General features: G+C 39.5%; 2 protein-coding genes across 2 annotated transcripts in view; one reads left to right on the top strand and one right to left on the bottom strand.

Moving 5' to 3' along the window:
• Positions 1-16,100, top strand: part of LOC133546675 (oocyte zinc finger protein XlCOF22-like) — a 125,094-nt gene that overhangs the window by 82,260 nt on the left and 26,734 nt on the right. The window lies entirely within an intron of this gene.
• The window catches only part of LOC133546680 (oocyte zinc finger protein XlCOF8.4-like), a 388,650-nt gene continuing 378,136 nt past the window's right edge, over positions 5,587-16,100 (bottom strand). Inside the window, exon 2 of the mRNA XM_061892478.1 lies at positions 5,587-7,934. Within this exon, the coding sequence (XP_061748462.1) occupies positions 7,723-7,934 (212 nt within the window). The 3' untranslated portion in view covers positions 5,587-7,722. The remainder of the gene's footprint in view (positions 7,935-16,100) is intronic.

The following is a 16,100-nucleotide window of genomic DNA, read 5'->3' on the forward strand; positions in this document are numbered from 1 at the left end:
AAACATTTAATAAGATTTGTAACCATACGTTGTGTAACTTTGGTTAACCTGTCCAAACCACCCCCCTTTTGAGACATGGGACAATATTGCTACCCATTTGTATAGGTTTTTGGTAGGATAGGTTTTTTGGTAGGATAGGTTTTCCCTCTGGTTATTTAAAGATGCCATTTTCTATTTTTGCCCCCTTTATTTTTATTTTTTTTCCAAAATTTAATTTCATTCTCTGGGCTTTGTTGTTGCATATCTTGTACAAACAATCTTGTTCCATATGTTTGTTTCGAAATAATTATATGTGTAACGGTTACCACATTGTGTTTGATTTTGGATTAATTTCCTGTGGTATTGTTATTGCTGCCTCCGCCACACTTTCAGTATCCGAGTACAGATATGTAACTGTGGCTCTGACGGGTGACACTATCATAAGGGTGTGGCTTTCATTGGCTGTTTATCAGGCACTGCCAAGGCATAGTAATAACATGGTTGTCCTGCACCTTGGAAAACCATTGCATTACTTTCTGATAATTCAAATTGTCTTTTTACCACTAGCTTTCCACTAGGGTCTGTTATCAGTGCCAATTTCAATTTTGTCAAGCCATCTCTTCCCAATAAGTTCATTGGACAATTTGGGTATAGTAAAATGGTCAATTTGCATGTCTCTCCCTCAGGGTCTCTTATCCAAACTAGCTGAGATTCACTGACTAGAGTTACTTGTCCATTTGCAGCTTTAACTCCCACCATGTGTCTTGACAAATGCGAACCTGCTATTAATTCTTTACAAACTGTCTTGCGTGCTCCGGAATCACACAAGAAAGTCATTTGCTTTTCGTCTACCATTAGTTCGATCTGTGGGCTTTTTGTGTCTAATGCAAATATTTCCTGTATGTTTAAACTGACTTCTATTTCTTTTTGACAGTCAAGTTCCAACTCTGTCATGTGAGAATCTGACTTAGTTTGATTTTGGCCAAGTCATGCTTGTTTTTGTCTTTTTGGGCAGTCACTTGCAATGTGAGCGTCTTCCCCACAACTCCAGCACCCTGTTTGATATGCAAACCGTCTTCCCCCGGCCTCTAAAGCCTCCTCGAACTGACCTCGTCTTCTCTGACCTCCCCCACCTTTGCCTGTGTTTTGATAAAACGTGTCACTGTTCTGATCTAACAGGAAAGTGTCTTTTGTTGCTTTCACGTCTTTTTGTTTCTCTTTCACTAGTTTTTCCGCATGAAGTGCATGGTTTATATATTCTTCCAATGGGCCTGTTGTCATTCCTATGTAATGTTTGGTAACCCATGCATGTATTGCTGCTTTAGACCCAGCGTGGAGGGCCTTTTTTAATTGTTGCTGATAAGCACCCTGGGGTGCATTATCTTCCACCAATCCACTGTGTGCTTTAAACACTTTTGTCACACGTACTCGATATTCAGCAAAAGTTTCATCGTCTTTTTGCTTTGTTCTTCCTATTTCTGTATAATTTGCTCTCATTCTGTATCTGTTGCGTGCTCGGTTACTCAACCCTTCTACTTGATGGTGTAATTCCAAGCTGTTATAGGGCAAGGGTTGATCGTGGCCATTGTTGGGTGTCCGGTCCCCTCTGATTAAATGCCAATCTGGTCCCAGAGCAGTCATCCAAATTTGTTGGACTTTAGTCCCGCTCAGGTTGTAAGATCTCCTCAGACTCTCCATCTCTGTGCAGTACTGTTCAATATCCTTCACTATGTAAATGATTTAATAAAGCTAATGTTATTTTTCTCCTAATTCAAATGTTATACGCATTACTTTAAGTAACATTTTAAACTCACTTAACTGTCTATACGCCACTTAATCTATACTTTTACATTCAGAATTTACATTCTTCCAATTGTTTATATTTCTTATTTGCAATTATTATTCAACAATATTCAAAGCAAATAGTTGTCTATTGCTAATTGATAGTTGTTTTGATTGCCATGTTTCCTAATTTATTCTATGTTATGTTATTATCTTATCTTAGCTCGACACCCAGATGTATGCTGTACTAAAAATGTCCACAACATATATTAACCTAATAATGTTATACTACACTTCAAAGTTAAACCTACTTTAAAATTACATGTGTTACATTTCTTTTCACACCTCCCCAGTGCACCACGCACACACACACACACACACACACACACAAAGTTGTGTGTGAGTGTGTGCTTGCACTCCTAAGGGCAAAGGTCAGCAACACTTGAAGAGCGTTTCTTGTTTTTTTCTTCTTTCCTCAGCGAATAAACGCATATCCCACTTTATCATGCTATACATATGAACTCTTATTATAGTTATTAATCTAGGTTTTTATTTGTTTCATTATTTAAAAAATATACATATATATATTTGCATATATAACAGCGCTATTTATCTACTCAAACATACATGTATCTCTTCAGTCTCCAATTTATTCACATCTTATTTCAATACCCCCACATTATCTCTGTCGTACGCATGAGTTTATTCCATTTTGAATTAATTCTTATGATTTCTTCTCATTTCTTAATACATTTTTACTTTTATCTCACTTTAGCACTTTGAGTTGTTTTTCCTTTTTTAATTTTATCTTAACCTATTTTTATTTGTATTTGAACTTTTGGGGTTTTTACACACTTAAACACACATTAACAAACAAACAAACAAGATTGCAGCGATCTTACCACTATTAAAAACAATAAAAGCTTAACCATTCAATCAATCTTTACTTGTATAGCCCTAAATCCGGAGTGTCTCAAAGGGCTGCACAAGCCACAACAACATCCTCTGCTCAGATCCCACATCAGGGCAAGAAAAAACTCAACCCAATGGGATAACAATGAGAAACCTTGGAGGGGACCGCTGCAATGGACGTTGGGTGGATCTAGCTAGCATAATACATAGGGACGGCGTGGCGCAGTGGAAGAGTGGCCGTGCGCAACCCGAGGGTCCCTGGTTCAAATCCCACCTAGAACCAACCTCGTCACGTCCGTTGTGTCCTGAGCAAGACACTTCAACCTTGCTCCTGATGGGTGCTGGTTGGCGCCTTGCATGGCAGCTCCCTCCATCAGTGTGTGAATGTGTGTGTGAATGGGTAAATGTGGAAGTAGTGTCAAAGCGCTTTGAGTACCTTGAAGGTAGAAAAGCGCTATACAAGTACAACCCATTTATCATTTATTTATTTAATGGCATACGCTGACAACATGACTAATTGGTGTCGTTTTTTAACAGTCATGCTGAGTTACTTTGTTCTTTTATTTTTTCTCTCAGGACAGTCTCTTGCAAAATGTCCTTCTCTGCCACAACGCCAACAAGCAGTAGGGTTTAACTGCTGTTGTTGTTGTTGTTGTTGCTGTCTTCTATTTTCTTTTCTTTTTCAGTACAGTCTCTTGCAGAATGTCCCTCTTTGCCGCAACGCCAAAACGCAGTAGGGTGTATCCGCTTCCGTTGTTGTTGTCTTCTATTTGGGTTGAAATAGATTGTAATAGACCATATCAGATCTGCGTTTCTTTGTGTCAGTCTTTCCATTTTGAGAGTTTGGAGTAATCCGTCGTCCCCTGCAGGGCGGCACGTATAAGGATTACTGTTGTCACGTTGTAAGATAGTGGTTAAGATATATTATTGTGGTACACGTCGCTTCCACTGGTGATTATTACCCAGTGGAGGTGTCTTACCTAAAGTACCCACAAATAACCCACTATTTACTTCTTACAACTTTCAATATGGAGTGAAAAACCAAGTGTTAATCACTCCCAATCACACTCACCTTCACACCATTCACACACAGAAATTTCAGTTTTCGCGGTTTCTGTCGACCTACAGACTGCAGTTTTGCGGAATTTTCTGTGTCTTGATACAACAAAGTGCCTTTAAATCTACAAGTACTTTCTGGAGACCGAATTCCAGTACCTTCGGAATTCTTTGCGCGTCTCTGCAGTCCTTCTATTTTACCTGTTAGAGCCTAGGATTTACAGGTTTTGTCTATGCGTCGCAACCCTCAGTCACGCGCTTTTTTTTATTATTTTATTTTATTTTAGCAAGAAAAAGATTAACTTACCCACTGGCTGTCTTCACCTCTTCTTTGGAATACCGTCAACCGTTGGACTCCAACGGACGAGCTGACACCCAGCCTTTTTTAAAAGGGTTAATTAGGAATCCTCCTAGAGGTCCTGCCGTGGCCACGGTCTTTCTGGATCTCCGCTGACATCCGCTGGAATCCTCAGGAATATTGGTATTCGGCTCGAAGGACCAAGTTAATGTCAGGGTCAAATACCATGAGACATTATATGGACACAAAAACAGAGAATAGAAAACAAACCAGTGATTGCTTTTCACGTACGAGGAGAGAAACTGGAGCAAGTTGTCAGTTACAGGCTCCTAATTTACTCTGACACTTTCTCCAGCCTCCTCGCCTTTCTAATTCATTTAGAGAAGCCCTTTCAGTACAAACACGCACACACAGCTGCGCTCAGGGGGGGGGGGGGATTTACAGCTGTACGGGATAACTAACCCCTGTGGTGAGAATTAAACACAGGCAAATACATAGCAATAAAAAGATTAGCAACTTCCTGCATTGCTCTGGGCCATCTGCAAATTCCTCGTTTAAGTGGGTAGGTCAACCTAAGTTCAATCTAAGCAAAGTTTCATTTATACTTGTCTACAGAATGCGCAAAACAATCATATTTGAATAGAAATTTGATAACTTATTTACAATTAATCCAACACTGCCCCCTTCTTTCCTCTCTCCCCTCTAGTCCTATCCATGTCCATACCTTCCTCATACATCAGCTCACTATCCCCTTCCATCTCTTTTCAACCAGCTACCAGAATCCATAGCTGGATAAGGGAGAGGTTTTTGAAATAATAAAAATAAGAATCACCTATAACCAAAAATAGAAATGAACTAAATCTCCTCTGTTCTGTAGATCATTGTCCAAGTGACATTATATTGTCATCTTCCTCTTTATGCCATTTCCTCAAGGTGACAGAAAAACATGATACAACCTGCCTATCATGTGATTCTACCATGTTGGCAAAATACAAACACACAATATATTGACATATATAACACATAAAACATGGAATTAGAAGTGAACAGTACCCATCCCTACCAGCAAGTGTTGTTGTACTGGAAACTAATTTACAAACACAACTTCATCACACACAATACTCCACTATGGAATTGTTCTTATATTAAAATGAGAAACAAATCCATCTTTGTACAGCAATGGTTTGAAAAAGGTATTTGGTCACTGATGCACTTATTGACTGATTAGAGTATTTTATTATTTTAAGATTTCATAAAGTACGACCTGCAAAAAAATATATATTAAAAAGGCTTTCATTCAAAATATTCAACTTACTGTATATCATCTTTTTTAATTATTTACTATTTCTTATTTACTGTATTTTCTCTGGAACAAAAAAATACTCATAACTTGTAAGTTTCCATTCTTCCTAAGGCAAAGGAGTTAATTTATAAAAAAAACAAACATAATTAACCACTTAAAATATTTTTTAGGATGTTGTTTTGCAATTGGCGACAACACTTGTTTGTTTTTGTGATAGGGAAACAAAATAAACAGTTTATTTTAAGAATGTATGCAAAGTAAATATCTGTGGGATGATGTACAATATTGGCTTTTGTCTGACACTCCAAACTTTGACTGATATTGATGTTTTTGGGATGTTAAAAAAACAAAAAAAAACATAAAAATATTTAAAACACAATACTGGATTTATTTGATGTATCCACAAATGTAAGTTTGTAAAAACAAAGCCATCCTTCCACAAACAATTCAGACATTTTCTCTCACTTTTATATTGCATAAAGGTCTGGGGACATACATATAAAACAATCACAACACAATCATCATACACAATCATGATAAAGATAATGAATAAAATAGATTACAGAGACCCAACAAATGATTCATAAAGTCACACATTTTAAAATTGTATAAAAGACAACTGTTCAAATGATGTATAAAGTAAATAATAATATGCTTCCTGAAGTGGTCCAGAAGATGTTTCAGATGTGAACCAGTACATATGTATATCATATAAAGGTGATAATCTATGGGATTATTAACAATTACAAATACAAATATGTAATAATTCAATATTTCATATGAATAAGTCTAAAATTGTCTGCTGAATATATATACATATACATACACACATATATACGTACACACATATACATATATTTATATATATACACCCATAAAATGATTATTGCATGTAAAATATGTCCCGTACTGTTTATTCCCACCTTTTTACTCAAATTGTTCTGTCCGTGTTTTAATAAAAGTACACAATGTTGCATATTTATGCATGTATTTGACTGAAAAAAGCACTGTCATAAAATATCTCAGCAATAAATGTAGAAGAAATTTAAACAGATTGTTAGACAAACAACAATGTCACACATGTTATATGTGCTGATGTTGTTAGAAAGTCAAAATGAAAGTCTGGACAGTTTATTTCAAATCCTGCAGTTTCATTTGCTGCTGCTGTTCTCACCAGCACACTTGTGTTTCTTACACTGCTACTTAGAAGACAATCTTTCACCACACACACTGCAACTCAACACTTTCTCTCCAGGGTGTCTTCTCATGTGTCTTACAAGGGTTGGTCGTCGACAAAAGATTCTGTTGCAGATTGAACAGGAATGTGATTTTTCACCAGAGTGTGTTCTCATGTGTCTTTTCAAATCCTGACTTTGTGTAAAACATTTACCACAGATTGAACAAGAAACAGGTTTTTCACCAGAGTGTGTTCTCATGTGTACTTTCACATCTTGACGTTTTGTAAAACCTTTACCACAGGTTGAACAGAAAAAACGTTTTTCACCAGTGTGTGTTCTCATGTGTGGGTTCAAATATTGACTTTGTGTAAAACCCTTACCACAGATTGAACAGGAAAATATTTTTTCACCAGTGTGTGTTCTCATGTGTACTTTCAAATATTGACTTTGTGTAAAACCTTTACCGCAGATTGAACAGACATAAGGTTTTTCACCTGTGTGTATGCTGATGTGTACTTTTAAATATGGACTTTGTGTAAAACCTTTACCACAGATTGAACAGACATAAGGTTTTTCTCCAGTGTGTGTTCTCATGTGTCTTTTCAAATCCAGATTTTGTGCAAAACCTTTACCTCAGATTGAACAAGAACATTTTTTTTCCCCAGTGTGTGTTCTCATGTGGACTTTCAAATTGTGATTTTGTGTAAAACCTTTACTACAGATTGAACAATTAAAAGGTTTTTCTCCAGTGTGTGATCTTATGTGTAATTTCAGAGAACTATGGTATTTAAAGGTTTTGTGACAGTGAGAAGATGTGAAGTGAGTGTTGTCAGTGTGACATGTCTTATCATCTTTAGAGTCTTCATCATCAGTGTCAGGAGAGTGTGACGTTGTGTCCTCACTATCTGATAGTGGAGCTAAGAGCTTGTCTGCTTGTGATCCTCCACAGTGGTCTCCATCAGCTTCTGTTGTCATGTGTTGTGTTGAGCTGCTGCTTGGAGGCTCCCCCCCTCCCCTCTCCTCACTTTCACCTTTCACCTCATCATCTTCACTCTTCACAGGGACACCAGTCACTGGGAACTCCTCCAACCATTTAGGCTGACTGATGCCCTCTTCCTCCTCTTCCTCTTTAATGTGCGGCGGCTCTTGGTCCTCCTCTTCCTCTTTAAAGTGAGGGTTCAGTGGGTCCTCCTCTGCATTTTTGATGTGTAAGATCAGTGGGTCCTCCGCTTGCCGTTCTTAATGTGAAGGGTCAGTTTAACATTATGGGTCTGTGGCGTCTCGTCTTCCTCTTTAATGTGGGGGGGTTGTGGCTCCTCTCCTCCCTCTTTGATATGTTGAGAATGTGGTACCTCTTCTTCCTTGTGTATGTTGGGGGACTGTGGTTCCACCTCCTGCTCACGAGGACGATGTTCTTCATCGAGGTCTGCGGGACAGGAGAAAACAAACATTCTTGATAAAAGTCCAGCTTTGCTCAGTCACATGAGACATTGTCCTGCACCAACATATGATCTCACAATCTCATCAGTTTCCCCTCACAGCAGTCAGGGTACTTCCAGCTGACATATGAAGAAGACCTTCAGGGGAATGTCTTCCCAGGCCAACATCCAATCCACCTTATTCATATAAAAACATCCTAAAATTAATTCCTGCAATCCTTAATGGTAGACGCCATACGTGAAAGTGTGCTGTTCTCCCTCTGAATAAGTCATACACACACAGGAAATAATGTACCACATGCCAGCCTCCACGCAGTAGTACTAGTGATGAGCTCCCCCTGCTGGTGGACAATAATTAAAGTCATTTTCACATTCATCTTTAGAGACATGTCTGTTATAAAAGAAGCATGAGCACAGTCAACATGTTGGCCAAGAAAGATGACATCTGTTTTACTTTCATTTAGATAGTGTCACCACAGTTAAACTGGGAAGAAGTAATCAGATTACTGACTACACCTTCAAAAGATAACTTGTTTACCTTATTAATATTAGTAATTGAGCCGCAGTTATAACAATCCAAGATGGCGCCAGTGTGTGCTGTGGCCTGCCGTCTCTCGCTGTCAGTTCTGTTTGTTTTTGTGCTGTTCACGTTTTTTGTTGTCCCTGTCAACTCACTGTTTGTGTATGATCGCCAAACACTGTTGGATCTGTGTCCCTCTCACACGGACATGATCAACTTCGACGTTGGTTTTTCGACGTCCAAGTCAGCGTTCTCACCTGGCCGGATTCCTCCTTTCCTTTTTCGCCCACTGGCTCCTCCCCCCCGGCGAAAGCGCCACCAGCGCCGCGGCAAACGTGGCGGCCAGCTGGTGAGAGTTAGGGCACTCCTGGCCCGCCTTTCCGTGGCTTCCCGAAGGAAGTATGGTCCGGTACCTGGTCTCTTCCTGCACCCGCGTTCGCTGGATCCCCCCGGGTCCTGGATTGTGCCTGTTGTCGGTCTGCAGAGGGAAGCTCGCCCGCCTCGCTCCTGCTGTCCCCGCCCCCGGAGACGCGGCGTGAATTCCCGCCACCTGTGTCAGGCCCCACCTGGATTAGCAGCGGCCTTGGACGAGCCGGCCCCCGTTAAATTCAGTCTTGTGAACGCAAGATCATTGACCAACAAAACATTTATCCTGAAGGATTTATTCGTCTCCCGCGGACTGGACCTCCTCTGTTTGACAGAAACCTGGCTGAGAGTTGGTGAGTCCGCCGCTCTTAATGAACTTCTACCTCCGGAGTGTTCCTATTTTAATTCTCCGCGGTCGTCCGGCCGAAAAGGAGGAGGATTAGCAGTGGTTTTTAAAAATGACTTTAAATGCCGTCAGATCCGCCTGCAATCCTCCTTTTCAAGCTTGGAACTATGCATGTTTGAACTGGGTCTTTCTGGTGTCGTCCTGTGTGTCGTCGTATATCCACCACCCAAGTACCACAAAGACTTTATAAATGACTTTTCTCAATTTCTGGCCGAAATCCTGCCCAAATACGATCATGTCTTAATTGTTGGATATTTTAATATTCACACCTGCTGCCCAGACGAACCTTTATCCAGGAGCTTCCTGAATGTCATTGACTCTTTTAACTTAGTACAGTCTGTGTGTGGTTCTACACATGAACGCAGGCATACACTAGACCTCATACTGTCTTATGGTTTTATTGTTGACAATGTTGTTATTGGTGATGCGCTGTTCAGTGATCACAGTCCTGTTATGTTTAATTTAACTTTTGAACCTGATGTAAAGCCGCTTGCCGTGCGTCATGCGCGTGTTATTAGGTCTGACACTGCAGCCACCTTTTCTCCTTTGTCCATGCAGAGTATATCACACCCTGCAGACACTCAACATTTGATGTGCTCTTTTCTTTCGACATGTTCTGAGATTCTGGATAGTATAGCGCCCCTCAGAGCTATACGTCCCAAACTAAAACAGGAGCCTTGGCTCAATGAAAGCACACACACAGCTCGGCTTGAGTGGCGAAGGGCGGAGCACAAGTGGAAAGGGGATCACTTGGAAGTCTCCTATCAAATTTTAAAAGAAAACTGTCGAAATTATCAAAGTGTGGTTAAAGCTGAGAAAACAAAATATTCGTCAGACTTCATTTTAAATAGCATCAGTAAGCCACGTGTTCTTTTTAATACTATTAGTAATGTTCTTAAACCAAATCCAGCCACTTCACTGGAGATGACAAGTGAAACTTGTGAAAAATTTCTCTCCTTTTTTAATGATAAGGTTGCTTCTATTCGGGCAAATCTTTCTCGTTTTCCATTAAGTTTTAATGTGGCCACTCAGTGCTCGACTGTGTTCTGTCACTTTCAGCCTGTGTCCATGCCTGAACTTACAGGAATAGTCGGCAAGCTAAAACCCTCGTCATGTCCCACAGACTAAGTCCCCCCTCGCTTTTTTAAAGAAATCTGGGACACTATTGATTTGTCTGTTAGGAACATCATCAACAGCAGCTTGATTTCTGGCTGTGTCCCCTCCTTTTGTAAAAGAGCTGTTGTTGAGCCTTTGATTAAAAAAACAGGTCTTGATCCGACAAGTTTGTCAAATTATCGGCCCATTTCCAAATTACTTTTTGTGTCAAAGATTTTGGAGAAATGTGTTCTGGCACAACTGCAGCCTTTTTTAGATGAAAATAGCACTTTAGATCCATTTCAGTCTGGATACAAAGCTTTGCACAGTACTGAATCTGCACTTTTAAAGGTTTTTAATGACTTGCTTTTAATGTCTGATTCTGGCAGCTCTGCCATTTTAGTGCTTTTAGATCTTACAGCTGCCTTTGACACAGTTGACCACACAATTCTTTTAGAGCGCCTGAGAGACTGTGTGGGTGTCAGGGGGACTGCGTTACAGTGGTTCAGATCTTACCTGTCTGAGAGGTCCTTCTCTGTCAGGCTGGGGGACGCCACCTCCTCTTCTGCCCCGCTTTACTGTGGTGTCCCCCAGGAATCTATTTTAGGCCCCATCCTGTTCGCTCTTTATCTCCTTCCTCTTGGATATATTTTTAAGAAACATGGAGTGTTTTATCACTTTTATGCAGATGACTGCCAAATTTATATGACGATTTCAAAAAGCCACGGCCCCCTGACACCCCTTCTTAACTGTCTATGTGACGTCAAGGCTTGGTTAGCCCAGAATTTTTTAATAATGAATGAGGGAAAAACGGAAATTTTAGTTTTTGGTCCGGCCCTCACTGACTTGGGACCATCGGACCTCATCCAAATTTACATTCCTGCGCGCGCTCTGAGGTCCGAGAGCCAGTTCCAGCTCGTGGTGCCCAAGACCAGACTTAAGACAAGGGGAGACAGGGCCTTTTCTGTGGTCGGCCCTAAGCTCTGGAACACTCTGCCCCTCCATGTTCAAACTGCTTCCACAGTGGAGTGTTTTAAGTCTCGTCTTAAATCCCACTTTTATTCTTTGGCTTTTAACACTACGTGAGTTGTGTGGTCCTCTGTCCTCTGTTGTCCTCTGTGTTTTTTATACATTTTGATTTCTATTTTACTGTTTTAATTGCTTTTACCCTTTAAAATTGTTTTTAATCATATTTTGTTTTTATATTGTTTTTATATTGGTTTTATATTTATTTATTTTGTGTTTTTATTCAGTCATTGGTGGAACATAAAATTGTTTTTTTAATATTGTTTTTAACATGGCTGTGCAGCACTTTGGAAACGTTCTTGTTGTTTAAATGTGCTATATAAATAAAGTGGATTGGATTGGATTGGATTGACAAAGATTGAGAGAAAAATTGAGAATAAAAGTAAAAATGGGGAGAAAAGGAGAGAACGAAGGTGAAAACAGATAGAAAATGAGAGAAAGAAGGTATAGAGTATGAATATTAAATACAATCAGGTGAGCAGATACCTCAGCTGGGACGAGTTATCTAATCACCTGTTTCCTTTATCAGCAGCGTTGGAAACCATGAGAGGGGCTGGCGATTGAGGAGTGAGAGCCAGACGAAGGAGATCAGGAGAAACGCATGTCATTGAGAGCTGAAAAGCTGAAAGAGACATTGAGCACAAAAAGAAATTGTAAAGAAATAAAAAGTGTGTAACCACTGAACCAGGCGTGGTGTTTCCGGGGAGGGAATGGAGGATCCAGGACGAGGATCTCCACAGGGCTATATAAATAAACATTGATTGACATTGATTGATTGATATTTGTAGTTGCTCAGATGGATGGTGGATGGACTGTGTTGGTAAAGCTTGGCTTGACTGCTGCTGTGTGAGGGGTTGATAGTCTTGAGCCTGGGGGTTGAGAGTGACTGCTGGTTCCTTGGTTCTTTTTAAGTAGGAGCTCATGCCATCAGATGCTGTGTGTGAGGAAGCATGAAGGCTGGAAGCTTTTAAAACTGCTAATTTTGCATCAGCAGCTGCCAATTGAGCATGCAGGTCCATCATTTCCTTTTTCTTTCGGATTATTTCCCTCTCCTCTTCCAATTTCTTTTTTATCTTTTCCTCCTCTTCCAATTTCCTTTTAATCTGTAGTGACTCTTCTTCCAATTTCTTTTTTATCTTTTCCTCCTCCTCTTCCAAGGCAGCGAGGGCAGCCCTGTCGGCCTCTGCCTGTCTGCGAACTGAGGAGGTTCTAGAATTACTAGAACCAGACCGTGTGTGACTCCCATGTGATTTGTGACTTATATTACTAATGCTGTCATTTGGATTAATTTCGTTTTGGAAATCCTCCATATTTTCCAGGGTTGGTGTTTTTATCCAGGTGTTAACATGCTCAATGAATTCATGTAGATTGATTAATTTGGCTTTGTACCATATGTCGTGATTGATTTGGTCCTCTGTTGGTAGAATTGGTAGGAGGGATGTGTGTGCACTTGCGGTTTCCTTTATAACATTGAGATATTTGGTGAAAGCAGATTGCACGTCCATTTTGTCCTCTCCATTTTCCATCATTTCCATGATATGTTTCTGCATGTTGCTTGCCTTGTTTAATTTAGATCTCCTCTCCTTCTCAAGTGTTTCCATTCTGTGCATTAGGGCTTTTGGTGTCATTTTCACTGTGCGTTTTTTTTTTTACATCAGATGTTTGATCTGTGTCATACTTGCCAACCTTGAGACCTCCGATTTCGGGGGGTGGGGGGCATGGTCAGGGTGGGGCGTGGTTGGGGGCGTGGTTAAGAGGGAAGGAGTATATTTACCGCTAGATTCATAGATTTACCAAGTCAAGTATTTCATATATATCAATCAATCAATCAATCAATGTTTATTTATATATCCCTAAATCACTAGTGTCTCAAAGGGCTGCACAAACCACAACACAAAACACCATATATATATATATATATATATATATATATATATATATATAAAATAAATACTTGAATTTCAGTGTTCATTTATTTACACATTTACACACACATAACACTCATTTACTCATTGTTGAGTTAAGGGTTGAATCGTCCATCCTTTTTCTAACCATATGCAAGTGCAGTAGATGGCAGTATTGTCCTGTTTAAGAGTTTCACAACAATGCTGTTTGGCAGACGAACTGCTTTACGGTAGACGAAAACGGACTGCTGTTGTTGTATGTTGTTTTACCACGCTGGGAGGACGTTAATGAAACTGCCTAACAATAAACCCACATAAGAAACCAATAACTCGCCCTCGATCATTTTACAGTTATAACATCATTGGGCAGACACGCTCTTTATACATGTCACTCAGGTCCGCATGGAGCTGGAGGGGGCGTGGCCTCCAGCTCCGCCTGAATTTCGGCAGAAAATTGTCCCAGGAGGTTTTCGGGAGAGGCGCTGAATTTCGGGAGTCTCCCGGAAAATCCAGGAGTGTTGGTAAGTATGATCTGTGTCCACCTGTTTTTCCATCTCTGCAGGTTGTGACTGATTTTCAATCATTTCTGACAGTTCAGCCTGTGAGGGTTCCATTTGACCTTTAATTGTATCACACATTGAATGCGTTACTTTTGATTCCATTAACACATGATCATGCATTTCCAAAGCATTGTATTTTCCTTTCCCAGGATCCATGATTATGCACAACCCACAATTCAAAATCAGATCAAATATATGGAAACCTTGTTAATGTCACTCAAAACACCAAACATCAAAACCGCAATTATTCATTTGCATTTGTTCAAACCAAAACCTCACCCACGAATGGGCTTGCACAAGGAATCATAAAACACCACCTTGTATTTTAAATGTACCCACGAACGGGTTGCAATCATGCACAACATCTCCTGGAAAATACCCACTATCGGGTTCAATAACATTGAATATTAACCACCAATGCATTGGATTTTTTGTTGCTGTCTTTGTGTGCACACACTGTTATATGGCCATATATTACATACCTTTACTTCATGCTGGCCTGTGACTTTGTTCTTGTCTTCAAAAGATTTTCTTCGAAAAGAGTTCCATATCTTTGAAAAGAGTACACAACTTCAAACAGCGCTGCTCAGCTGTCGCTCCAAAGTGATATCTGTTTGTCGAGACATTATGTATTTTGCATCTAAAGGTCGGAGGTTCTGATGATAGTGAAAGCTAAGAGATGAACAATGTCTCCCTCGTTCAGAATACGCAAATTCACACTTATTTAGTTAGTTCTCGAATAAAAATTTGAGTTTTGCCCCATTTGAGAAAAATCCCTCAGAGTATTTTACTATTTCTTTTTTTTTAGTTACTTAAGTGAAATGCTTTAAAAATAGAATGTGAGGTTACAGTGCACTTGACCTTAACATATATAATAATCATAGTTTGAGTTTGTGCCAAATTTGAGGAAAATCCATCAAATAATTCTTGAGATATGGCTTTAACAATGTGCTAAGTTAAGACAAAATAATAAAAAAAAATACCCAAGACCTGCTGTCACATTGTTTTGTTCATGTAAACATTGTTTTATACCATATTGTGTACAGATTCTAAACTGTAATGCAGTTTTTGTTGTATTTCCATTTTTCGTCATTATTCGATATTTTGATTGTTGTCAGCCATTTTGGGCCAAAGTGTTCTTTATTTTATTTTATTTCTTTACTTCCTCTTACAACAAATTATCTGCTGAAAATTTTAATGTATAAAACATTATTGTTAAGCAAAATGTACCATGTGTATGTTCAATTTTACAGGTTGCTATTCACTTACTTTGAAGCATTTTTTTTCATTTGTTTTATATGTTTCATGGTTTAAATTTAAAGTAAAGTATACCAATGCTAAAATACCTGTATCAAATGTTAGGTATATGCATTAATGTCAATTTGTTAGAGAGAGTCTGTTTCCAGAATGAATGTAAATACATTTACAAGAAAAAACAGCTGCATAAGATTTTCGTTTTTTTATCATTCCTATTTTTATACATTTATGGCTCTTAAAAAAACTGCCAGGATATTCTGCGGAGAACGTTTAACCTAATGTCCACAATGGCATTGTGTAGGCAAAAAAAGAGTAGTGCCCAGACGTGGGAACGAAAATCACTTTCTAGCCACTTTTTCCTGGTTCACCTTATGGCCTATAACTAAGAGTTTCCCGCTTGTCTCCAACCTTTCCCCCATGCATTCCTGAGAGTGTGTGCCTCACCGACACTCTGCTGTTAACAGGCGGCCTTTGTCTTTTGGGGCCTCCAATAAATACTAAAACAAAAAGGTATTCTCTGAACATTTCTTCTTAAATAGATTATTACATTGTAAAACAACAGACACTTTACTTTTGCGTGTCCTTATGTCCCTGCAAGATGATGTTACGTTTTGGACGCATGGCTGCAATGGTTGTGATCTCTCGAATGAAGAATTTTAGAATAGAATAGAAAGTACTTTCTTGATCCCTGGTGGAAATTCAGCACCACAGTTTGCTCACAATAGGCAATAATAATTTACACCAGTAAAACCAGCAAACCAGTAATTACAGTCTGCAAATTGTGTTGTTGTTGAATGATATTTATCAGATTTAAAGTCAAATACAGTTGATATACATGTCTGTCTATCTGTGTTGGCCCTGCGATGAGGTGGCGACCTGTCCAGGGTGTACGCCGACTTCCGCCTGAATGCAGCTGAGATAGGCTCTAGCACACCCCGCCATCCCTAAAGGGACACACAGTCGATAAAGGGATGGATGGATCATTGGTGGCCGTGATTTTTTGTGTAGACACCATGAAA

Source organism: Nerophis ophidion, unplaced genomic scaffold (assembly GCF_033978795.1).
Source record: "Nerophis ophidion isolate RoL-2023_Sa unplaced genomic scaffold, RoL_Noph_v1.0 HiC_scaffold_36, whole genome shotgun sequence".
NCBI classification, from domain to species: Eukaryota; Metazoa; Chordata; class Actinopteri; order Syngnathiformes; family Syngnathidae; genus Nerophis; species Nerophis ophidion.